General features: G+C 36.6%; 1 protein-coding gene and 1 long non-coding RNA gene across 2 annotated transcripts; both read right to left on the reverse strand.

Annotated features, from left to right (window-relative positions):
• Positions 1 to 394: 394 nt before the first annotated feature.
• Positions 395 to 26,821, reverse strand: LOC106926481 (uncharacterized). Its single transcript, XM_015001458.2, has 16 exons — positions 26,417 to 26,821; positions 26,057 to 26,162; positions 19,294 to 19,507; positions 17,862 to 18,004; positions 13,442 to 13,616; positions 13,239 to 13,294; positions 11,031 to 11,221; positions 9,297 to 9,407; positions 9,070 to 9,195; positions 7,176 to 7,274; positions 6,944 to 7,102; positions 3,976 to 4,534; positions 1,985 to 2,048; positions 1,192 to 1,370; positions 1,023 to 1,111; positions 395 to 948 (listed from the first exon to the last, which is right to left on the reverse strand). The coding sequence occupies exons 1-16, from the start codon at positions 26,603 to 26,605 to the stop codon at positions 850 to 852; spliced, it is 2,559 nt and encodes an 852-aa protein (XP_014856944.2). The 5' UTR covers positions 26,606 to 26,821; the 3' UTR covers positions 395 to 849.
• On the reverse strand, positions 5,131 to 6,934 carry LOC148156922 (uncharacterized). Its single transcript, XR_015764458.1, has 2 exons — positions 5,399 to 6,934; positions 5,131 to 5,365 (listed from the first exon to the last, which is right to left on the reverse strand). It is a non-coding gene; the product is annotated as an uncharacterized LOC148156922 (long non-coding RNA).
• Positions 26,822 to 26,825: the final 4 nt, after the last annotated feature.

The following is a 26,825-nucleotide window of genomic DNA, read 5'->3' on the forward strand; positions in this document are numbered from 1 at the left end:
TTCTTCTGTGGTTTTTGAATAATAGCTATTTGTTTGCAGATGTCGCTTGTGCATCAGATTTACTGGAATCCAGAAACAGAACTTTTATAAGTAAATAAACAACAACAAAAAAGGAATTACGTGAAATTTTTAATATGTTAAAATTGATGTAATTAATAAAAATGAACATGTTAATGTCATGACCATAACTAAAACAAAATTCTCTTTAGATTTTCACCCAACATTTACAACAAATACTGATCGTCTATTTAAAAAAAAAGAAGAAAAATCATTTAAAAAATAATCATTTTGTGTTGCATTTGTAGCTCCCTTGGAAAAGAGGATTTAATCTCAACTGGTTTTTATCCTTGTAAAATAAAGGTTAAATAGAAAAGGAAAACAGACATAAACAATATTTTATCGTTACATATTTTATTTTGAATACACTTAAAGTTTTGCATATTTACTTCAAGTTTTGAGAAAGGCAGCGAGATTTTACATTTTCAAAAATACCTGAATCAGATTCCTTCAGTAGGCAAACACCTTTAGTACAAAGTGCTTAAAATGCCAAATCATTTTAGAAAACAAAATGTGGGCGGTGGTACCTGGTAAGCAGAAATAGAGGTCACTTTTTCCTTCCTGAGATCATCAATTACTAAAAGATTCTAACTCTCACAGATAAAGTTCCTGATTTCAGCCATCAACAAAAAGAAACTAACATTCACATTGTGTCTGAGGTACAAAACAATTACACACAAAAGAAAACTTCTTTCACATTTATACACACATGAACCCAAACATTAAGGCAATTAATTATAAACAATATTTAAAAAAATGGTTGCACATTAAAATAAAGGCAGGTTTCACAGCTTAGTTGGCGTGATTGGTCACTTTGTGAAGAATCGCAGCACTGATGTGCAGCGAGGGATCGGTAGGCAGAAACTCCCTCAACAGGAACGCGAGTAGCATCTGTTGAAAAACACGGGCAGACATGTTTTACAGTGAAATGAGACGGAGGCAAGCGGACAGGGTGAGATACTCACACAGATCAGAGTTCTGTTTTCCTCTTTGTTCTGGAAGAGATTAAAAACCGACTCCACGTCCGTCTTCTTCAGGACGAGATAATTTGAATCTGCAGAGGAGACAGGAGTCAGGTTTCACCCCAAAGCAACGCGAACGCGTCTGAATGGAGAGCGGGAAGAAGCGGGCTACATCGAGCGTTGATGAGGTCGTGCGCTCGCTCCCGGGTCTCCTTCCTCTCCTCGTCGGTGCGAGGATGAGGAGCGGTGACCTGCTGGATCTCCGGCCACAGCTTGATGCGGAGAGCGTCGATGTAAGCCGCCATCTGCTCCTCCGTCGGGTTCAACTTGTTCAGGAAAGAGTTAATCTTCCTGCAAAGAAACAAGACAGAGACTCAGAAAAAACAACACTACAATAAACAAAATCTTACAAAGTAATTTTGGTCTATTTTTCGTACAAATATCTTAGTACACTTGAAATGACACAAAAAACTAACAAGTAACTATTCAGTTAAATTTAAGGGTTTGTTTTTACGTTAATAATTTAATATTGATGAAAGAGTGCTGGTACCACTGGCAGATTATTTAACTTTAAACAGGATATTTTTTCCACATTATAAGTTAAATAATCTACCAATGGAAATGATACTTTTTCATCAAAATTAAGGAATTATTAAGTTAAAACAAGCTCCTATATCTTACTGAAACACTTGTGACTTGAAGTTAATTTTGTCTTATTTCAAGTGTGGTAAGATATTTGCACAAAAACTAGATAAAAATTACTTGGTAAAATAATTTCTTTCAAGATTTGATGAGAGATCATGTTTGCATGTTTTTTTTCCCCACTTAATACACTACAAAAACCAATTTTACCAAATAGTTTTAGTCTAGTTTCTAGTGCAAATATCTTGATACCCGTGGTCAAGTTTTGTGTTTTTCCAGTGAAACACATTTGAAAAGTGAAAGAACGTAAATTGTTCGCTTACTTCTTCAAGATGGGCATCACAGGTTTTAATATGGCATCAAAAATGTTGATCAGGATGGAGTTTCCTGTGAAAGAAAGGACAAGCTTATTAAATTATAAAACTGCAGTCATGAGAATAAAAATCAGTCCTTTTCTAATCAGAAAATATCAATATTTCTTTTACAGAACTCAAATTAGATAAAGAACTAAGAGGGTAAGTTACAAAACATTGTTAAAAAAGCTGGTTGTTCATAATGTTGTAGCCAAGAACATTCAGAGAAAGTTGAGTGGAAGGATAAAGTGTGGTAGGAAAAGATGCACCAGCAACAGGAAGAACAGAAGCCTTGAGAAATATCATGCAGAATAAATTTACAAACTTTCATTAAAGGCTTTTTTCTCATTAAAACGATTTTTTTCCCTTTTAATTTCAAGACTTTCTGGTAAAATTGCATCTTTACTCTGTTAATATTGTGACTGTAATCTTGTAATTACACAGAAGGGGTGATTGAAATAAAAGCCACTTTTTGATAATATTTTCTGTCATTTACACTTTATTTTTCATAAATTTTATTTGATGTGGGGAGGAGAGATCAGATTTAATTTTTAATCTATATATTGCTAATTTGGGCCCACTTAACTCTCACATTCCTTGGGCCGGCTCTGATCAACTCGTTTGCATTGCTGAAGCTCAGAGGCCTAAAACTGGATGAGATTTATAAGCACAAACTAAAAACCATAAAACTGGAGCTGAAAAAGTGTTTGTGTCTTTTTTTTTTTTAAATCAAGGTTGCTTTTTGCAAATCTGTCATTTCCTACTTAAAGCTGTGGCAATAAAACTAACCTAATTTCCTCCAAGCGGCCTTCTGTCAGTCAGGTATTTAAGATCACTGCTGCCATATTTATTTCCAAGACAAAACTACAGTGAGTTAATTATAAAATTAATTTAACAGTATGAAGTTTGCCTGAGGTTGATAATTCATCACTGAACTTATTTCTTTGCTGAGGCTACATTATTAAAACATGTTTCTGCAGCTTTCATTTTATATTTTACCGACTCTGCATGATTTCTGTCCTCACCTCGTACTGCGAGAAGTTTTCATTTTTAACAATGTTTTTTTAATACATTATTTTTCCAGGCAACCAGCTGTCAGCTCTCAATTTCCTCTGAAAATGAAAGCACTGCCCAGGCCTCATAAAAACAAGCCGCACTAAAAATAACACGTTGATTAATGAAGAGTTTGGTTTCACTGCAGGATTCCTGAGGCAACTTCTAAAGTCCTTACAGCCAGAGTTCGCTAGTAACTAGTTACATTTACTCAATTACATTTTACACAAGTAACCTGTTTTAAAAAATATATTTACTCTTAGCAGTATTTTCACTACGCTGTATTTATTACTTTTACTTGAGTAATATTAATATAAAGTATTTTGACTCCTAAATGAGTAAAATTTCTGGATTTTCTACCCACTGAATGAAAAACAAACATGTTTTTATCAAAAATTCACCAAACACACCTGCAGTTTTTGCTAAAATTTTATACTTTTTTATTGAAATAAACTGATTTGGAAATATTTATTTTGCCTGTTTTGTTATTTTTTGGTTATTTACATTCATTTTTATAATTTTCATTCTTAAAATAGCAAAATTTCCCCTTAAATTTATGTTTCGGTCCATCTGATTATGTAATTTTAAAATATTAAATGATTGATAATTTGATCAGACTTTTTACCAAATACTCTCTAGTATTTTCTAGTAGTTTCTTGGATCTCTACTTTTTACTTTTGAGTAAAAATATGCTGAAGTAGTGCTACTTTTACTTAAGTACAGTTTATCTCTGGTTTCAGGCGGCGGTTTTATTTTTCTGCCACAGAAATCAACCAGCTGTCAAGACTTCAGCAGGAAAAAGAAAGAAATCAACAGAAAAAAAAAGATAATAGCAGAAACGGCAGAGTTTCAAACTCTGCTGTGAAGTCCACATGAGCGCATCGTCTGACATTAAAGAGTAAACAAACCTGATATTTCTTTCAGCAGCTCAAAAATGGCTTTGGTTGACTCCAGCTGCTCCCAGCTGCCTTGACCTCTCTGACCCTGAGAGTCGTCTCCTCTCTGCAGAGCGCCCGGCGTTGTCTCCTTTCCTTTCGTCTTCCCCGCTACACCTGACATCCTGAAACACGTCCGCTCCTTTTTATTTGACTTTGAGCCGCAGCCGAGGCGCAACGGCCCCTCTGCGGCCGCCCGCTGCATCTCATCAGGCGGCTCCTCGTCCCCGCTGGCCTTCGAGGAGGACAGAGACTCCTGCGACCTGGTTCTGCTCAGTCCCTTGATGATCAGTTTGAAGTGAGAGGTTAAGGTGTTATCAGAGTCCTGGAGGCAGTTTTCATGTGGGTTAGCTTCTGCTTCCTCAGGCTGTTTTGGAGGTGAGTTGTACTGGGAGACGACAATCTTTGGGAGCGGGGATCCGTTCAGAAGCGGAGAGGAATTACAATGATTTTCTGCAGAGAGGGAGGTCGACTCAGGATGTGGAGATGGCAGTGTGTTTTCTTTGGGGACTTCTGTCTGCAGGCTTGAGTTCTGCAAAGAAAACAAAAACAATCTGGATGTGACAGACCGCAGACCCTGAGGAAACAGCCTTCATAATTAATTAAAGACACAAACCTTCAAAAAAAAAAACACTTCAAAATCAGAAGCAGGCTTCCAACTTCATCAGGTTTTAAATCCTGACACAAAATGATTTCAAATATGTTTTTTTGCTTTGAACATTTAAACACAAACACATTAAACCATTAAACGAACTCGTTTATATTTTGGGACATATAGAGATCATAAACGACAAAATGTTCCGTCGACAAAAAGGTTCTTTTTAATTGACCTGACAGAATTTCTACTAAAAATCTCAGAAATCTTCTAGAAAAACTCAAATTTCGAAGTTTCAAATGTTGAATATTTTCGACTTCAAGAAATTTTCAGTTTCAGAAAGCTGTACGAGAAAAATGTTCAGCTTTGGATGTGAACAATCTGTGGAACTCAAATTTCACAGATTTTTTTTTCTAGAAATGTGAAATTAATCTCAAAATTTGTTAGTTTTTTCCAGCTAATATTTGACTTGAAACTGAAAATGTAGAATTTTTTTCTCGAACATTTCCAAGATTAATTAAAAAATTTCTGAGTTTTTCTAGCAAATTTTCAAACTCAGAAATGTCCTTGTTTGTCCAGAACATTTCTGATAATTTTTTTCTTTTCCTACTTATAAAGGTCGATGTAAAGGTATTTTTTAGATTTAAAAAAAATAATTGCTTTAATTCCATTTCTGTTTTTCATTTATCCAATTAAAATCCCGGTAAACACGAAGCTTGAGTGTGTAGCATGATAAAATGTGAAAAACCTCAAGAGGTGTGACTCGTCCTGCAGAGCCCTGAACCATTACAGAGGAGAAACATCAACCTTGTGATGTTCTGCTGCACCAGGTCGGCTTTGCAGGTCAGTGAGCCGCTTTTGTGGATCTGACAAATGTGCTCCCTCTGCAGAGATGAACTTGCTTCTATTTTAGTTCCTACATGGATGAGCAACCTGCCGCAGACCAGCAAACAAACGGAGGCATGCAGGCCGCATGGCTATCAGCAGCAGCAACCAGCTCTGTTACACACACACATACACACACACCCACACACACAGGCTGCAGACTCAATAAAATTTGATTTTGTTCCAAACTTAAGAACCAGAAGTGGGATGTATTCTGGAGTGGTACATCTGTATTGACGTTACAGATAAACAGTTTTATCATTTCTAGCGAACAGCAAAACTACTGAAAAAAACCAATAAAACAACCAAAAATAATAAAAGCATCCATCAATTGTTTGTCTCCGTTTTCCAAAGTCGGAGGGAAGGAGAGGAAAAAAATTGCAAAAAATGAATCATATATTTTTAATCTTAAATTTTTACAAATGTATTTTTTTAAATAAAATCTAATCTGCTTATCAATCATTTTCCTTTAAGAAACCATCTTCTGTTTAGTCAATCATTTTGAAAATACTGAAATAGTTTTTTTCTTCAAATGCAACTACCACTTTGGCCAAAAATCTTTTTAGTTTTAGTTACATCAGCCTGCAGGACATTTATCCAAAACTAATGTCAGAGTTAAATTTAAACTTCAATCTGTTTTGTTTACGTTGCTTCTGGAGTGATTTATTCTTCTTTGGTGAGTGGCCTTAAAGCCCATGCTGGTACAGAAAAAAAAATAACACGTGTTTTTGATCAAAAGTATCAAAAATTAGGGCTGGAACAATTAATCAGATTAATCATAATCAACTGATTATTGAAATAATTGACAAAATATTTACTCAAAAAACTTAAAAAAGACCATTTGCTGAAAGAACAACACATTCAGCAGAGATTAAGCTAAAACTATACAAAATTTGTATGCATTTTGCATTTAAGAAGGAAAACAAAACCTGTCTGCAATGTTCCATTGTTTTAGCTTCGCCTGCTTCAAATTCACAAAAAAAAAAATCAGTTAATAAAGGATTAATAAATAAACAGTGTTTTGATGCAGAAGAGCTATTCACATGTGGATGTTAGAAGTATTTCTTTTTAACTACTAAAGATCAAACTTAAAGGAATGCTACATTTTCGCATTTAAGGCAATAAAATGTTGATTTTCCCATTCAAAAAGGAAGTGGATCATTTGTTATTTTGCATTAGGTTAAATAAAAAAATCCACAATTTGTTTCATCCAATTAATTGTCAAAATAATCAACAGATTAAACGATAACTAAAATAACTTGTGCAGTTTAAACTGAAGGGCAACATTTCTGTAATGGTGCAACTAAGACGATTCTCAAGTTCATCAACTTGCCAGATGAATCATTATTATTAACGATTCATCATTAATGAGCAGTTTTCCTTCACCACAAAGTTCTGTGGAAATTTACGCTAACAGCTGTTCTGAGGATAATGGATGTGAAAGCTGCAGTGACCCATCACCTCTTCTTCCTCTTGGCCTGGAGTGAGGAAGTAGGCCAGACCGCTAAGAATCCCCCACACGCCTGCATAATGCTCCTCCTCGTTCAGCAGCTTGTCGAGCGGACACAGGAACTGAAAAACGGGCTGAGTGTGGCCAATCATGGCGTCAGATACCAACTTCTGCAGGAGAAAGAGACAAAACGTTCACTCAAAGCTCTTTAAATGTTTATCTGTGTGACCTGAACTTTCGGACCTGCAGGAAGTGCTCAACTGAGGCTCTGGCTTCTTCTTTCACCTCAGCGCTGACCTCAGAGTTTTCCAGGGTGAAGATGGTGGGAAGGCTGGTGGAGTCCTGAAATATAAATATCACCACTTAGAAAAAAATAATAAAGATGGGCAAAATGTAACAATCCAATAATTTGATTCAAATTATCCAGCAATCAACGACAGTAGTTTTACACTTGTGCTCTATTTCATTACATTTTTTACACATAAATCACATTTAGATAATGAGATTTCACTTTGCTCATATCTGCTTATTCTGAGCCTCTTGTCACTTTAAATCAAAATGAGCTGCTGCTTGTCAAGACCCCCAACTCAAAGTTTACACTCACATGTGAAAATAGCTGCTCACAGATGCACAATTATACAACCATACATCTCTGAAAAGCAGAAGTGGAGCCTGCTGCACAACCAACAAGAATGCAGTAAGTGGTATCTGGATGGTAAGTCAACAACAAAACACTTCTCTTTTCCAGCAGCCATTGTACCGCAGTAAAACGAGCTGACCAAATGTGCTGGACCTCAGCTTGTGTTGCTAGGTGACAGTGCAGTGCCACTCGACTGTGACTCAACATTTAGGATGTTTTTGAAACGACTCATTTTCCCAGCAACATAAAACATGAACTTATTTCCAAAAAAAGTCTGGGTTGCTTTTTAGAAGCAGTGGAGACCCAAATGGAAGTATAAAACCATGTAAGAAGTGAATTTTGTATAATAGATCCCCTTTAATTTTGAACCTACAGTTACAGTTACCATTTGATTTAAGAGTAATAGCCTTGCTAACTTTTAAGACCACCACCAGGTCTTAAAAATATAACATAAAACAACTGAACTTCATTTTAATTGTACTTTATATGTTTGCCTTTTTTAAAGACTTTATACTTGGTGTTTAGGTAATTTTGTGTTATTGGAAGACATTTTTCACAGTACGTAATCATATTTTCAAATTTCCTGTCAACTTTAAATATTTTTTTAACTCAAAAAGCAACTGGTTGACAGCCCTTACGCCCCCTTATCACCAGAATGAGGAAGTTTTCTGGTGGAAACCCAGACAAAAATACCCCAAATTAATGCATTTATAGCGCTTTCAGATGAACAGTGGCCAATGAACAATGAACTGGTGTGCAGCTCAATACATGACAAACCTTTATATTAGGATGCCATTTTGTCAGACCTAGAAACAACTTCTCCAGGAGTTTTTGCTACAATCACTCGATCAGACAAAGAACATCATCAATAAGCCAGATGGATGAGGTCCTGATCTTATCTCAAACGAGGCTCATTTCAGGATCTCCTATCCAGATACCAGTTAATTGTTCCTGATCAATATCTTCTGATCAAAGGAGTTGTACAGTGAAAGCTCCTTATTCAGCAGAAAAAAACTAGAGCAGCAGTTTGGAAACCGCTTTCAGGCATGGCAGTGACTTCATTCCCCTTATTATACAAAACAGATGTGTTGTTTTCACATTCCTGCCTGCATTTTTGTGGTTTATGGCAAAACAAGCTATGGAAGAGGCAAGAAATAAATTTAATTGAGTGCAACAATTCCAGTGGGCTTTTCATCGCTCACTGCACAGACATCAAGTTACTGCCAAAAAAATGTTTTCCAACAGGTTGGCACTACATTGCATCAGCCAAAAGAGCAATCTGCTGCGTTTGATTCTTAGCCATATGGTAAATAGTCTGAACTCGCTTTACACACAAGCCTTTCAGCGGCTCAAAGCTGTTTTTGTCATCCATCTTGGCCACAGTGGCATATACACAATAAAGGAAGCTCCTGAAACACCTGCCAGTGTTCCACAATCAGGAAAATGCTGTAATTAGAAAGAACAAAACGTATTCCGGCTCTGCTTGCGGGGCTTTACCTGCCATCTGTTGCAGAAATAAACAACATCCATGTAAGTCTTCTTGATGTCCCAGTGTAAATTCTCAGGGCTGTCCTTTTCCTCCAAGTGAACGGTGAAGATTAGCTCGTTGTCTTCCCAGTCGGCCTGAAACAAGAGTTAATGACTGCTCAACAGCGCGGCTCAGACATTAGCGAACACAGCCTCGGCAGGCAGATAAGAGCCTTACGACGTCTTTAGCCACTCACATGAGGGATGCTGACAGCCCAGCAGCCAACGCGCCACATCTCATAAGAAAGCTTGAACTCCATCATGTCCTCCTGGACGCTGGCCAGGTACTCGTCCAGATCGCTGTCCTCCTGATAGAAGGGAGGGGAAATGAGATCATCAACATGGCAGGTTTAACTGCTTTCACACTGCAGCCCGAAGTGAACCAATTCCGATTTTTTATTTACTTTTGCCTTAATGCGACCTGTAGCTGATCTTCTCATGACAACACAGGTTATGTTTTTTTTAATGCAACCCAGGCCAGTTGGATATCCGATACGCATCCGATTAAAAAAAAAATGTTTACTGAATCTGAACGGTCAGCCATTCTTAGCATCCACTGAGCATTACTTCTTCTTATTGGGAGAACACTGAGCACACTCTCTGTGTGCGACATTGCGCCCTCTACTGCGCATGCCGGACACTTTCAGGCCGTTTGTTTTTCACACTGGAGATCATGTACAAGTCGCATATATTTGGAAGCATGAAAGACCAAGCCAAAAAAAAAAAAAATCCGATTTGACAAAAAAATCGGAATTGGGTCACTTAGGCTGAAGTGTTATCTTCATTTACCTGGTCAACGTTCCCGTTTTGGCCGGGAAGCTACCATATTTTACCCCTTTCCCGCCGTGCTCCCATATTGGTGTTTTTCCGTAAAATTTCATTATAACATAATGACATCTGCCACCTCCCATTCGCCCCCAGTCCAAAGATCGTCTACACCCACCCCACCGCTCTGACAACAGCACAGGTCGGCGACAAATTTCACGTATTTTCGAATCCAAAACTTGACAGGTATCATGTATGGACCCATAGACATAGTATAAGACATAATATCCTTATATTATGTCTATGTATGGACCCGTACATGTTGTAGTCTAGATCCGGAAATTTCGCGCATGCGCACAAAGCTGGAGTGCAAAAGACTTTTAAAAGCCATCCATAACTCCGTGGCCGCAGTAGAATAACTCCGTTCACTAAATGAAACCTGTAAGTATTATTGATTTAGTGCTGTGTGCCACATCAAAGGGAAAAATAGCGCAGAAAAACGTTAAATAGCTAATAAACACTTTTTCTCCTCCTCTGCGTGCTACGCTAATCGCAGACTCGTTGCCATAGCAACTGACAAAAAAAACCCCGCCCCCGTTTCCAGATTCAACACCAAAAACAAACACTCAAAACATTTCCCACACAAAGAACAGAAAATTCAGCCCGTCACAGTTTCATGTTTTTAGGCTTTATGGTTATTTTGCGATTATTAGTAAGTAGTTGTGGTAGATTAGCTACCGCTGCTACTAGCTAAGCTAACACAGCGGTGGTTGATTAATTTAAACACCTGCTCTACTGATGGTCTCTCAGAGTTGGTGTTGAGGTAGCCTTTTTCATTTTTTTAGCTGAACGAAACACAACGAATTCCACATCACATCTACATGCTAGGGTTGTCAAAGTCAAGCTAGCATAACTGAACTACTACCCTGTCCGTTGCTATATTTATTTTTGTTAATTAAAACTTTTTACTGACCTTGTTATCTAGCTGTCATAGTGTAGCAAATCACTATGTCCCTTTTTCTTTAATATATCAGGCGTACATTTAATATGTTATTTTGAGAATTAACAGCTAGAACCAATGCTAGTCATCGTCAGCTAGCAGCTTTTTGCCCTCCAGCAGCGAGATGAGGCCGGGAGCTTGCGTGTGACGTCACAAGGATCCTCACTCTGTCCGAGTCGTCCTGGCTGACGACCGAGCCCTCTTTGCTGTCGTCGTCCTCATCGTTGGACCCGTCTCCCTGGGTCGCGATGATCCTCATTACCAGCTCCTGCTCCATCTTTTTTATCTTCTTCTTCTTGGCTTTCTTTGACTTCATCTTGTCCACAAATTTGGACCATCCTTCCCTTAACTTATGACCTTAAAAATAAAATAAAATAAAATAAAATAAAATAAAATAAAATAAATAAATAAATAAAGTGAAACCAAAGTCATCTTTGTACTGAAAGTTAGCACCCAGCTTCAGTTATTACAGCTAGAAATGATGGATCAGTTGAGATGCACCGATTGCAGTTTTCTACCCGATCACAGATTATCGATCATTAAAATTTTAAAATTCCAATTCCAATTTTGGCCAATATTGATTCAGTACTGATTACTTATCATCCAGAGTACCCAAACATTATACTCAAGTAAGAGTATATCTACTTCAACTTATTTTTACTCAAGAGTAAAAACGTATTTGGTAAAAAGTCTACTCACGTACAAAGTAAATGATCATTTAATATTTAAAAATTACATAGACAAATTGACCAAATATAAAATTAAGTGAAAAATTTGGCATTTTAAGGACATAAATGACAATAATTCATATAACAAAAATAGCCAAATCAGGCAAAAGAAAATGTTTCCAAATTTGTTTCTTTTAATAAAAAAAAACTTATGAAACTTTAATAAAAACTGCAGATGTGTGTCTGTGTCTGGTGGATTTTTGGTTAAAACATGTTTATTTTTCATTCAGTGGGTAGAAAATCCAAAAATCTTACTCAAGTAAAAGTATCACTCCTCTCTCTTAAGTGAAATTTTTTTGGGTACTCTACCGACGTCTGCATAAAACCTTTAAAAACATTAAAAGTTTGTGGTGGTTTGTTATAAAAATACAATCTTAAGAATGACCTTTGCACGATACTGCGCTTCCCAAAAACTGGTACTATGCATAAACTGAATAAATTATCTCTGCTTAATACTTATTTTTGGTTTAAAGTTTGCCAGGATTTGTGACAAAGTCAACAGTAGATGGAAAGAAAACGAGAAGGTGGGGAAAAAAAGCATGATTAGTATTCAGACCTTCAATGTTATCAATGTAATAGTCCAACAAATTGCATTAATTATAACATTAAAGCTGTTGGATTCTTTTCAGTTCAAAAATAAAACTGCGACTTATTTGGCATTCAGCTTGCAGCTTTCGTAATGAGCTGTCTGGACGAACAAACAGGACTAATTGTGCATGGAAAAACCGGCCAGTAAAGAATTGAAATGTCACCGCTGACACCTCAAAGTGTTTCATCAAACAGCTGAAGATGCGACGGCGCACTTACAGTCGCATGAAAACGTGTTTGCCCTCTTCCTGATTCCCTGCTTTTTTGCATCTCTGTCACGTTTCTGTGTTTCAGAACATTTAAATATTAGTCAAAGATAATTAGGGCTGCAACTAATGATTATTTCAGATTTTTGAAAATGGCACATATTACAGATTTTTCATGTAACAACTTAAGCCGTTTTCATACAATATTAGAAATGCACTAAAAGATAGAAATAAATAAATAAGTGAATAAATATTTTATTGCCTGGAATGTAATACCGTAGCTTTCCTTGAGTAAATATTTGAGCATGTAAATATACCTTACTACTGTTCATCTTTTATTTGCTTTTCTTTTACATTTATTTTGTTTGTGTAGAGCTGTTTATTCTTTTATTACACCATGTTCAGTAAAGTCAAACTAAAACTATATCTGAACAGGGTGAAGCTGAAACTGTGCCATTTGTTGACTTTTTGGTAAAACATATTTACAGACAAAAATATGTTTCTATCTTAAATGCAAAATGTTTTTTTTTTGTACAGTTGTGACTTAATTACTGCTCTGAATACGTTTTCTTTCAGCAAATTGCCTTTTTTGAGTCTGTAACGATATTAACGATATTAGTTGACGATTATTTAATTTATTGTGTTGTCTTTGACGAATATTTAAATAAGTTTAATGTTCTGAAACACTGAAACATGCAAATAATAGGAAGTCAGAAAGACTTTTTCACACCACTGCATCTGTACTCTAAACTCAATTCAATCTGCTTTTCCGACACCATTATTATCTTTATAAGTGTTTTTTTTTTCATTTAAAAAAAGGCAGATTTCCAGCACCAAGTTCAACAAACATACCTTTTCTTTTGAACGTGAATGCAGTCCCGGTTGAACTCTCTGCTCCAGGCGAATTCCTGGGATATAAAACAGAAACAAAATCAAATCTGATCCAATTTTAAACACAGATGGCGGCTGCAGCAGCAGCAACAGCAGCTTCTTCTTCTTTGAGCCTCAGTAACACTAGGTCAGATCAGCGGGATGCAGAGATGACAGCTACTCACACTTCACTGCCTTCCTCATCGCCTTCGCCCTCCCGTGAAGAAATGGAGGCGCGATCTGGGTCAGATACGCGCAGCTCCTCTGCACAGCTTTTCAGAGCGACTCTGTCGAGCTGATTCACCACCAGCTGGTTCAGGTTGTCGGGGTCGGAGAGCCAATTCACTAAAAGGCCCAGACCTGCAGAGACAAGAACCAGGAAACCTGAAACTTACAGTCATTAATCTAAGGAAATTCCTGAAAAAACTAAAGATTTTTATGATAATCAGGCTTTTTTTAAAGCGGACCGATTATGCAAAATTCACTATTTGTACAATTTACACTTCCATCTGACTTTTAGCGGCTTCTAAAAACAACCGCACAGCTGTTTCCTAAGTTAATGGTTTTTGAAGTCTAGAAAATGATTTGTTTCAAACACTGTGTCCAAGCTGAGTTTGGTCAGCAGGTTTTACCGCTGTACAATGGCTGCTGGAAAAGAGAATCGTTGCTGACTTATCATCCAGAAAACATTTCTGCATTCTTGTTGGTTGTGCAGGAGGCTCCACTTCTGCTTTCCAAAGATGTGTACGGTTGGATAATTGCAAATCTATTTACAGCCATTTTGAAGTGCGACTGTAAACGTTGAGTTAGTGGGGATGGCCAGCAGCAGCTTATTTAGATTTAAACTAACAAAACGCCCTAAAACATCTCAAAATATGCAGAACTGACCAAACTATAATCTCATCATTTAAGAACTAATTACTGCACAAAAAAGTAATAAACATGTTTTTCCTAAACTGTTCTAGGAAGCATCATAGGTCACCTTTAATGCTCTGATTTAAAACTACTAATATAGCTGGAAAATTGATAACTGCAGCCTCCATGCTTGAAAAATTACATTTAACGTTAGAAATTTAGGGTTATTGCCTTTGAGTTTCTTTATAGTTTTTGATATTTGCACAGAAACTACAAGTTTAGGGAAAAAATACACCAACAAACTACATAAAGTGTTTTAAATTAAGATACATAGTGTTTTGAATAATGTATGAATAATTGGCAGAACATTTATTCATATGAAACCTTTAAGTTAGAGAAAACTGCAAACTGTTTCCTTAGTGACAGGTCCTAAAAACAGAGTTTGATTGGGGAGAACAGGCAACACTTGACTATTACTTAACATTTTCAAAATGAGGAAACTCAAGTTCTTTAGAAGGCTTAAAATAACTGTGAATAAACTTTGCAAAGACCTTGATAAGAAACCACATTTTTATTCAGTTCTTCATCTGCATAACTTATCTCTTATAGCACAGGGCAAAATGAATAAAAGTATTTCTTATCAAGGTCTGAGTGCAGTTTCTCTCCATAGTTTTACATTTTTTGGTGAAACATTTCTGCAGATCCACCATCAGTTTCAGCTCCTCTGTGGTAAAAGAAACTGTTGCTGTTTTTGTTGCTCATCAGCATCAGGAGAGGAAGCAGGTGACAGAGATTTCTATGCAGACTTCGTGTAACGCTAAGCGTGTCCTGCTGCACACTGATCCTATCTCAGGTTCCTGCTGAAGTAACCATACAGCCTTCCGCTTGTCAGTAAACTTTCATGTATTTTATTTGGACTTTAAGCTACAGGAAAAGGTAATGCATAATTGTGAAGTAGAAGGAAAAATCTGAATTTTTTTAAGTGTGCAGTGCATTTTTACTCAGCCTTTACTTAACTGAAGCACAGCATGTCGTGAATGCTAATGCTGGTTAGCATGACCAAAGATTACTGTGGAAAACACATTTCCTGTAACTGAGTTGTTTCTGAGCCATTAGCAGATTTAGCAGCGCATTCACAAGGTTGATTGGCAGCATTAAGACCCGCCTCCTGGCTCTGATTGGTTGTTTTTGGTCAGGAATTTCTTCAAAAGACAACAATTGCATCTCAGGGATTAGGTTTCAGTCTCTTGTTATGCTGTCATCACTTGGTGATAGTTTTAACAAGTATGCTAAAAATGCATTTTGTATAAAAGTTACATACTGCAGCTTTAATTCAAGATTCAAGATTCAAGAAACTTTATTGTCATTCACATCACGTATCACATGAGGTGGAATGAAATTGAGAGTCACAGCCCCAGTTACATCCAAATATAAAAATATAAATATAAAAGTATAAAATATAAAAATATAAAGTCGCTACAAGAGCACAATATTATAGGTAGGAAAAGTGTATAGCTAAGAGCAGTGCAATAAGGGAGGATGATGGGAGTTTAAGAGTCGCACAGCTTCTGGTATGAAGCTGTTTCTCAGTCTGGTTGTCCTGCATTTGATGCTCCGCAACCTCCTACCTGAGGGGAGCGGGACAAGAAGTGAGTGTGCTGGGTGAGTAGGGTCCTTCATGATGCAGGAGGCCCTTTTCCTGCATCTGGAGGTGTAGATGTCTGTGGCGGTGGGGAGGCTCTTCATGGAGCAAAGTTTTAACATTCGTTGGTAATTAAGTGAGTCAAATTTTATTCTTTTCATCTTTTCGTTTTCTATTCTGCAATTTAAGTGCTTCCAATTGTTTTATTTTATAAATATGATTTATTTTATTTAAAATAAGGACAATATGCAGCATACATTGACCTTAAGAGGAGAGATGCAGGTCATAGCCTTAAATGCTAATTTCTGCCCCGACCCAGCTGATAAATTTTTTAAAAATGCATAAGAACATCTGGATGCTATTCAGTATGTATAAAACATAAGTCTAGTTTAGATCATAATTATTTCTCAACTGAAAAAATAATGTTAAATTTCTTCTTTTTAGTTCAGCATGTTAGGAAAAATGTAGCTTTTGTATACAATTAATCATCAATACAATCAAACAGATTAATCAATAAGTGGCATCACTTCCATCCCAGGACTCTAATATAACACAAAACCACTAAAATCCATCACAGACATTTTCAGCATGTTAAAAAAGCATAAAAGGGAAACTGCTGCCTTCTTAATATGCAGCAGAAGGAAGACCAGGAGACTTCACAGTTTATGGCTCATTTTTAATCCTGTGTTGAGGTTTTAATCTACTGTGAAATGGGTCTCACATGAAGATTTAGGGACAGATATTTCCACCCAGGTATGCGTAATTGTCTTGCACTCAATCTGCAATTCTCTCTGAAAGATGAAGAGCTCTGATCTTCATAATAAGCCGTCTTGTTTTTAGTTTAAGATTAAAAGGAGCGAGACGTTCCTCTTTTCGTCCAACCGCCAACATGAAAGGAAATGAGAGCATGAGCAGAATAAGTCAGCGATGTCCTCGTTAAGGATTAATTGCACTTCTGAAACGTGGCTGCTAACTTGTAAAAAAAAAATCTTTCAATTCACATGACCTTAAGCATCACCCCAGCTGGACTGCAAGATGTGAGCCTTTAAACAGTCGCTGTTTTTTGTTAATGTAATGTTTTGCCTATAAAATACCAGCAGTGGATTAGAGAAGCAGGAAATATTTAAATATTAAGAGAGGAAAGCTTTTGCTGCGACTCAAATGGTTTTTGTTAGAGTATTTTCTCAATTGGGAGCTCAGGTGATTAAAAAAGGAGCCAATACGTATTAAAGGGGAAGGCACAGCAAAGTATTAGGGATTATTGAGAAAATAGGAAAAACAAATAAGGTTTGAATGAGAATAAATTCAAAATAATATGAGAATAAAGTCACACAACAAAATGTTCAAACACAAAATAAATTATACTACATACTACAACTTAACTCTCTTCCCAGACTTTATTCCTGTAATTTTATGACAGTCCTTGTACTTTAATTCTTGCAATTTTATAACTTTATTTTTGTAATTTTATAAATTATTTTGATCATTTTATGACTTTCATTCTCATAATTCTATTAAGTTTTTCTCGTAAAAGAAGAAAAGAGAAAAAAATTGCAATTTGAAAATTTGATCAAACTAAAGCAAATTTAACTCCTATTTATAGAGTTTTTAAATCTGTGAAACCGTCTGTTTGACAATTCTTCCTGCATTTTATATAAAATTACTCTTTTCCTCGGTCTACCGGCCTCCTAATCCATGCATTTAAAGCCTGATCTAGTTGTTTCCGTTCGCGCTGTGTTGAAAGTTATAGTCGTGGTCCTGATTCGACCCAGTTATGTTCAAGTTGAAGGCACCAGAAGGAAACTCGGTATGACACCGACCTGCCGAGTTGCCTTCAGATGAAAACTTAAACCTTCCCCTACAGCAAAACTCCAGAGATAAAAACATTATATCCGCTGTTATATAAAAAAGTGACAAATCCCTAAAGGAAATTGGAGGATCACAGCAGGAAAATCCATTCTTTTACATACCTTAAAATACCTCTCTAAGCTCTATAATGCTGCCGACAATAAGGGATTACACAGAATTCACTCTGAAAAGAAGTGAAGAGGCTTAGTGCTTGTGTGGCACCGTGTTACTGTACAGGAGATGATTTAGCGCTTCCTTACCCTTTAAGGCAATGATCTCATTTAAGGCACAACGGATGGTTTCTTGGCCCCAGACAGATCGGGGGAACAGGCTGCGCACCAGGGCGTCGGAAAGCTCTCGGAGAAGCGCCATTTCCAGAGCGGCAGCGCTGAACAGCGGGTCTCTGAGGGGAAAAACTGAGGCTGAACGACCAGGAGAACCTAATATTTACAACAACATGCAGTTTAGGATTAAAGTACTGAATGTTGGCTATTAAAAAAAATGTTAAAGGGGCAGTATTATGTGTTTTCCAGGCACACTTAGTATCATTTTATTAGAGTACCCAACAATTGCACTTAAATAAGAGTACCACTACTTCAACATATTTTTACTCTAGTAAAAGTAAAAAGTAGCCATCCAAGATATTACTAAAGAGTAAAAACTGATCAGAACATCAGTCATTTAATATTAAAAAATTACATAATTAGATCAACCAAAATATAAAGTTAAGAGGAAATTTTGGTATTTTAAAGACAAACATGACAATAATTCTTATAAGAAACAAAAATAACACAATCAGGCAAAAGAAAAATGTTTCTAAATCAGTTTATTTCAATAAAAAAACTTATGAAACTTTAACAAAAACGGCATGTGTGTGTCTGTGTCTGGTGAATTTTTGGTTAAAACATGTTTGTTTATTAATCATTGTGGAGAGAATCCAGAAATTTTACTCAAGAGTAGAAATACTTATAATCAAATTACTCAAGTAAAAATAAAAAGTACAGCTTAGTGAAAATTCTCCTAAGAGCAATTTTTTCAAAGAAATTGCTCAAGTAAATGTAACTAGTTGCTACTCAACTCTGCATTTTATAGCATAATCAAGTAAAGATGTTCAGTTGTTATGTCTCAAATATGACGTATGTCCTGATTTAACATCTTGAAATTGGGTCTCTGTCTCTTTAAGAAGCTCCTGCTCATTCTGAGCCTGCGCCTTCAGGAAGTTACCGCATCATGGCTCTTCTATTAACCCTTTAACAACGTTTTTACCAGCGTTTCACTGAGGACTAGCTCCTATAATGAGCTCAGCAGATGTGCAGTTTCTTCCAGGTGTTTGCTAACTGCTGCTGGCTAGTCTGAAGGAGCTGAGAGGGGAATCAAAGCTGTTCTGGAAAGATCAAGTCTTTGTTCCCTCAATAGATGAAATCAATATTTGAAAACTGAAATCAGGTTATCTTTTATTAAAACGTGATTCATCAGATCAGACACTTAAGGGCTACAAAAATCTGTAAAAAGGAAAAAACTTTCAGAAATATTACGCAGCGCCGCCACAGATACGCACCAAAACATTGTCAATCATTCATAAGGTCGTTAAAGTGATAAGAATTTTACAGCGTTTAGACATTTTACTGGGTGCAAAGAGTAACCCGAAGCAGGACCTTCCATTTAATCACAATAAAGAGGAAAAAATCTCACCGGTCAGGCTGCTTCGCATCATGCAAGTGCTGCGTCAGAATCCTGATGCAGTCCACCATGGCCTGGCAGACATCAAAGTCCCTGGCCCTCTCAATGATGCGGTCGATTACAAAGTCGAAATCCCTGCTGAGCACCTTGTGCAGTGGCTGCTGCTCGCAGGGCTCGGGGACGGCGTACCAAGGCAGAACCAGCTGAGCGTAGGCGCACTCGAACACTGAGAAGATTTGTCACAAAGTCAGTGAGTCACAGTAGAATAATCCCACGCTCGCCTCCTGGAAATCAAACTAAAGAAGGGGGAAAAACACAGCACTGCACTGAAGGTAGTTAGACATTCAAACTCTAATTTAAAAGCTACTGAGAACCTTCAGGTAAAATTTCAACACAGATATTCATGAAACGATTCTCTTCTGAACATTAGAGGGTTCATGGGGTGAACATAATCTTTTTTTTTTAAATAAAGTCTTGTCGTTTTTTAAATAAAGTCTTGTCATGTGGTCGCACATGTCAAAGTGAATGTCACTTTGACATGTGCGACCACGTCGCTGCAGCGCCACCATGGCAACAGCAGATAATGGTGGCCTCCCACAGAAACCACAGCATCACTCATGAGTCCCTGATGGCTGCTTGTCCCCTTGCTGTTGTAGCCGTAGTCCTCCAGTTGATGTTGGTAATTAGTGGCCACATTGGTAATTAGTGGCCACATTACGCTACTTTTTTTCCCTGTACGAATCATCCCTACTACCTCATCAGTTGCTGCAAACTAGAGCTGCACCCGATGATTAATCAATTATTTGAATGATTAATCAAGGAAAAATTCTGCAAACTTTTTGTTTAAGAGTTTTTTACACAATATTAGAAATCAATAAGATGCAAATAAATAGATGAATAATTAAATTTCTTTTTCAAATAAAACATTTTATTGTCCAGAATTCAACCTTTAGTGTATGCCTGATGATTTGGTGCAAAAGGTGCATCTTAAAAAAATACTTCCAAAAATACTTTAAAAGCTCAGGTATTTAGCCTGTAAACTCTGGTTAACTCTAGTTACTAAATTAGTTGACGATTCTTTTAAAAGCAATTAATCATGACTATTACGATTAATCGTGATTAATTGTTTCAGTCCCAATATGTTGTAGGGCCGATCTGCTGATTATTTTTGATAAATGGATTGCAAAATGTGTTAAACAGCTGATTTTTGTACTGAAAGTACAAGCCACTTGAGCTGTTTTGGGTAGACCAATAGTTTAAAGGCAACTGGACCCGTTCTCTAGTTTCCTCTCCTGCCTTTACTGGTCTACCCAGATAATTTATAACTACTCACACCTTGTCAGATGTGACAGTTGAAATGGAGGGAATTCCTAACCAAGCTTGATAAAATCTATCTTTCTAATCTAGCATGTCTGAAAAAGTACTACTTTAAAAGTCAATAAGGAAAAATCCTTAACTGATGCCCAAACCACCCCAGCCGGATGCCTGAGAGTCCAAGCTCAGCTCCTGCCAAACAGCTGAGCTTTGGCTGCCTCAGGGCGAGACCAGGCAGTGTTTGGAGGCCACCTGAATTCATCGTCTCATTCTTTCACTCACAGTTCCTGTGTTTAGGTGACGACTGGAATGTAGATCCAGTGATAACCTGAATATTCAACCGACCAGTACAGTGAGTAAACAACAGCAGACGATACTCTGATCTGCCAATTGATCTATAAGCAAAACCCCAAAGAGGTTTAAACTGTTCTCACCCAGAAGGTGTGAAACGAACAGTTGCACTTTTAAAAGGGAACTAATTATCCTAATTATCCAAAATTCCTTGCTTATTGTTTATGTACTTTAAGTTGGGTCTCAACTGCTTCTAAAAACAACCAAACCGCTTAAAAAAAACAAACCAAAAAAAAAAACCGCCCAGCTGTACTTTGGCAATAAATTTATGTTTATTTGTGTCTGGAAAATGAGCCGCTTCAAAAATCTCTGGATTATTAAGTCATGTTTGAAGGGAACTGTGTCGTTACTTAGCAACCATAGTCGTTACCTAGCACCCTAAGAAACTAGGAACCCCAGAGAAGCTCCAGGATGTTTGGTCAGCTGGTTTCACTGCAATGGCTCCTGGAAAAAACAAGCCTTTTTTAAAGAATAAAATTTGAGAAAAAAATACTCAAATCGAAGTCTGATTGGTGCATAAAACATTTCTCTTGGGTGCTTTCCCACATTTTTTGTTAATTACAAACTAAAGTTCCTGAAGTCAAAAATATGTTACATTTCCAAAAGCTTCGCTAGTAGCGCTCAATCAAATCAAGGTCTGATTGGTGCATAAAACATTTCTCTTGGGTGCTTTCCAACATTTTTTGTTAGTTACAAATTCAAAAGCTCCTGAAGTCAAAAATACGTAAAATTTCCAACAGCTTCAGTAGCGCTCAGCTGTTTTCCTGCACAACCTCCTCCATCTAAAACGCCACTATGTGGTTGATTTTAATCATTTTACAATAAGTATTTCAACAGATTTATGTTTTATCCAACCATAAAAACATGCTTGACCAATAAGTTCAATAAGAGCTTGAAGAACCTGCAGATTTAGCTTCCCTGTGGATGGATGAACTAATATTATTTGATTTTATCATCAAATGTTTATATAGCTCAACTGTGAAACTGCTTCATATCTGTTGTATAAAGTCGTCTTATTTGGGAAAGCTGGACTACATTTCACTGTTTTTATTGTTTTCTCCTCAGAAACAGCAGCTTTACTCCCACGCTACAAGTTTTCTATTGCGTTATTATGGCTTATAGAAGCAAAAAGAACAATTTTGGTACCACTTTACATTAAAGTTCCCTTTACACATGGCTAATAAACGTATTAATTCATCACTAAACTCTTTATAAATCATTAATCACTGTTTATTATGTATTAATTATAGACAAAAGCTACTGGTTTCTTGCTAAATAGTGAGCCAGGTTTGCCCATCTATATATTTTATCTAGAGTTGCTATACTAAATATTTCAGAATACCTTGTAAGAATTTGTAAACATAATTAATGCATAATAAACAGTTATTAATGATTTACAAAGTGTTTATAAATGATGGATTGCATATCTATAAACTATTTTTTAGCCATTTTTTGTAAAGTGATCCCCGTTTTTGCTATAATCACCCTATAAAATGTTGCTTCATTTCTCTTTAGATCAATCAATGTGCTTATTGGCAGACTAATCTCTACAGGATGTCGTTTTTAGTTTTTTCTTCCTCCAACAATGTCACTATGCGGGGGCTTCTTGCAGATAGCTCAGCTTCACAAAGGTATCTTCTAATTGCTGCAGCGCTCAGATGAAACCGTAGATCTTTTCTAACGACAGGATCAGCTGCATGCGTGTCCTGTATGTCAAGTCTGTTTTTTTATTTATTATTTTAGTTTTTTACAGTGCCTATAAAAAGTATGATCCCAATTTTATTTATAGAGCACTTTAAGGAACAAAGTGTTGTAGACAATCATAATACAAATATGACTAATTATCAAATAAATTAATAAAGTAGCACTTAAAATAGTAAAAAAAAATTATCAAATACAGTACAACAAAGTCAACATCTCAAATTGTGTCAAAGGTCAAAGAAAATTTTCTACAAATAATATGACTTGCAAAAAAACAAGTGTCCTCTGGCTGACGTTTGCACTATTGAAGCAACCTTACAACCTCTTCTAAAACTTTTAATGTTGCAATAAACAACAAGTCCCATCAAATAAACTGTAAGGTTAGAGAGCCTGAATGTTTTGCAGTGTAATAAACTGACACTTATTGCAGCCAAAGCTGTTCTTCACAAAATGCTTGTTGTGTCCAGTAATGTTACCATAAAGATAAATTTGTGCAATCCTGCAATCCTAACTGGCTGCATTTATGATTTTACTTGTTAACCTTAAAAGTGGATGTAAAAGCAGCATTTAATATGTTTGACTGTTTATTCAGGATTCAAAGTTTTAGTCTAAATTTTCTATAGAAACTATTGTGAGGGACTAAAAGTGATAATAAGAGGCATTTAAAAATTCAATAGTAGTGTTTTAGGCAATAAATCTGTCACTGCATAAAATAAAACATTCTTCTAAAATAAAACAATTTCACTTTAAAACTGTTCATTCATAAATTCAGCTGTGCAGCCAAGTAAACACTACACTGCAAAAACAAAACTATGCCAAGTATTTTTGGTCTACCTTCTTGAAACAAGACAGAAATAACTTACAGGTTGTAAGTCAAAAGTTCATAATATTGATAAAAATTTATAGATTTTATTGGCAGATTATTTTTATTGTAATATTGACTTTTTTGTCAATATTAATGAATTATTTACTGAAAACGAGCTCAGTTATGTTGATGAAAAGCTAATTTTAAGTTACTTTTATCTTATTTGAAGTGTACTAAGACATTTGTACTATAAACTTGATCAAAAAAGTTTCTAGTACAGATTTTGAGTTTTTGCAGTGATGATCCTATACACAGCCGGCCCAAGGCAGTGTGAGCTAAGCGACCATTTAGAAACCACCAGGGGGCCCCCAAGAGCATCATTTGACTTTATTTTATAGTGATGGGTTGCACAGTTTGCACACTCTACTCATCTATTACAAATTTATTAAAGAAAAGATTAAATTTGTTAACTTGTTTACTGTAAATTGAATGTTTGACTTCAGATGTTGATTTTAAATACATGATTAATAAACCACACATATATGGCACTCTCCATTTCAAAATGCAAATTATTTGAAGCATATTTGCTTGTTTGCTCCTGTAAGGTTAAAATCAATGGTATCCATAGTAACACCGCTATGATGTAAGCTGATTACAAATTACACTAGTAATTGTAGGTATTTTACATGCATAATGTAGGAATGATGAAGTATGTTGTGTTGATATGTTGGAATTAAAACAATCTTAGGACCCCAACAAAGCTGGGGCCGGCCCTGATCTTATGGAAAAAGAATAGTGGAAAAATACACGAAACAACAAAAATGGCTGAAATCATGTGATCAGTTTGGGCCGTTTGCAAACTTCAATTAGAGTTCATGTTTACTCTGAAAGGACAATTTGGTCTTATTGTCCTTTCCCGTTAATGACAAATAAAGCAGTAATTACGTATCCTAAGTGCGTTCATGATGCACATTACCATAAAATCTGAAAAACAACAAGACATTGCTGCAAATTACTGGCTGAGCTACAGATGAGCAGAAGGAAAGTATTTAAGAATAAAGATGTCAGTCTGCCTTCCTGACAGTTTGATTTGAGCTGCAATTAATTTACTTCTCCTCAAAGTCGCCCACTTTGAAGTTGACAGATAAAATAATTTAACTCATCAAGATGTTTAGCAGCTTAAAATGCAGCTGCAGTGAATCTGAACTGTGTTAAAAGTACAGGCTGAATTTATCAGTCGACTGCTGGGCGTGTGACGTTTCTACGTGTTCATTTGCATGAACAGCGACTGACTCAGATCTTTATCACGAGGGACGAATTTCAATACCAGATGCAAACTGTCACACACAATATTGTCCTCTGATCAGGAAAAGCACACAAAGTAGACAGAAGGCTGTGATGGAGTCGAGCAGAGTCTAGTTTCACCTTTGACCCCTGAATCTGTCAACTCTGAAGAGTTGGAAACAAGTAAAAGGATGTCAAAACTTCAGAGCCTAAACAACATGTTTTAAAGTACATAACTCTTAAACTTAAAGACAAAATAGTAGTTTGACCTTTAGATTTTGTCTTAGACTTACCCTAAATTTAAAGTCCACAAACGTTTTCTAAAAACTATAAAGAATCATTCATGTTTAACAAATAAAGATTTTGTTATGGAATGCTTACATTGGAGTCACACAAATAATATTTATGTAGATCTGTTTATCTTGTCATTATTTTTAAACTAAAGCCTTTTTTACACATTTCCATAAATATTAACATGTTTCCATCCTATTTTTGCAAAGTTTGACCCTGTTCTTAAGTTGTACTTTTTTCAAAAGCTGAGGGAACATTTGCAGCTCTAAATGTTTTTTTTATTTTGGTGGAAAATGGCTCTTTGGATTGTAAAAGTTGCAGACTGTTCTAGGAAACTGGTCTGAAATCGCTTTTATTGCTTTTAGGAATATTTCAAAGTTTAAATTATGAGATTTATGAACTCCACTGGCTCTTAAGAAGCCAACTGGCTTTTGGTTGACTGCTACATTTATATTAAAGTATATTCTAGTTTACATAGTTGTGTCGTTGTGAAGCACTTTGCATTTTTAATGTCAGTGATGGACGCTATGCAAATAAATCATACTTAGTTAAATATAATGCTGCTTTCAATTCACCAATTCTTGGTGTAGTAAACAGTTTGTGAACTTAAACATTTGGATACTGAAGTTCTAGTTTAAATTTTGAAGTAATAAATGCTTATTTTGCAGATTGGTGTGACTTTAAGAGTCAGGTTGCAGGATAAAGTCTATATTTTACTCATTAAGAGCCAATTTGATTACTGTGGAAGATAAACTGGTGCAATGCAAACACAGCTGATATTAATGCATGACATATTTCCTATATGATCCATTACTGTCATGATCTCTGCTGAGGGAGTGGTTTTTATCTTCTTCCTGCTTTCAATCCCCTCTCACTGCATGTAACATGATCTGCAGCTGTGAACTGTCCTACCTGGCTGTGTCAAGTCAAAACAGAGGTGATGGCAAAGCGCGCTGAAATCAGACTTCAGAAATCTGCTTTAATCCTCCCTGGCTGAAACTGCTGAGTGCATAGTTTTCTCTGCTTCACCTTGCTGAAGGGATTCCTTTACATGCGGACATTGAGAAGTCAGCGGGATGTTCTGCTCAGGGTTCCTCACATCAGTCTGTTCAAACGACTCTTCCTCGACATATTCCTGGAAACAGAACAGAGATTAGGAAGTTGAGAAACCGGAACTTATGAGAATGTGCAACCTGTTGGCAAGCCTCAAATGAATTTAGAAACTAACTTTAATTGACTCATTGGCGTGTTTCACCTGTGGGGATTGATTTTGAGTTTCAAATCCAACTATTTTGTGATTTACAAACTCAATCCACCCTCATATCAACAAGTTATCAACTTTAATATGGTTTTAAGAAGCTTTTTTAATAACAAAAACAACGTGCCGACCTCAGGCGGATGCTCTTTGGTTTCTTCATCAGTTTGGGTGCTGCACTCTCGCCCATTGTTTCCAAACAGCAGCGGCGTTGGAACGCAAAGGAGGAAACATATAACATACTGCGTGACTGTGCGACCGCAGTCTGAAAAATACCAAACCAGGCCGAGGCTCACAGCGATGGAAAGACGCCACAGATACATCTCTTCCCTCACAGCAGGCTCCTTCTGCCGGCGTGGCTGACTTTGAGTCGGTAAGAGTTGGATGAAGTAGCAGCAAGCTTGTTTACTACCATCTTTAAAGCTCCGCAGCGACGAAGAAGAAGGAAACGACAAAGACGCTGTTCGGCTTCGTGAACGCAGTCGGACAGCGGAAAACGAGAAACTTTATCAAGCTGGTTAAAGCGGAGCTGTGATTGGCTGC

Source organism: Poecilia mexicana, unplaced genomic scaffold (genome assembly GCF_051168715.1).
Source record: "Poecilia mexicana isolate PSO_F unplaced genomic scaffold, ASM5116871v1 scaffold_10, whole genome shotgun sequence".
Taxonomy (NCBI): Eukaryota; Metazoa; Chordata; class Actinopteri; order Cyprinodontiformes; family Poeciliidae; genus Poecilia; species Poecilia mexicana.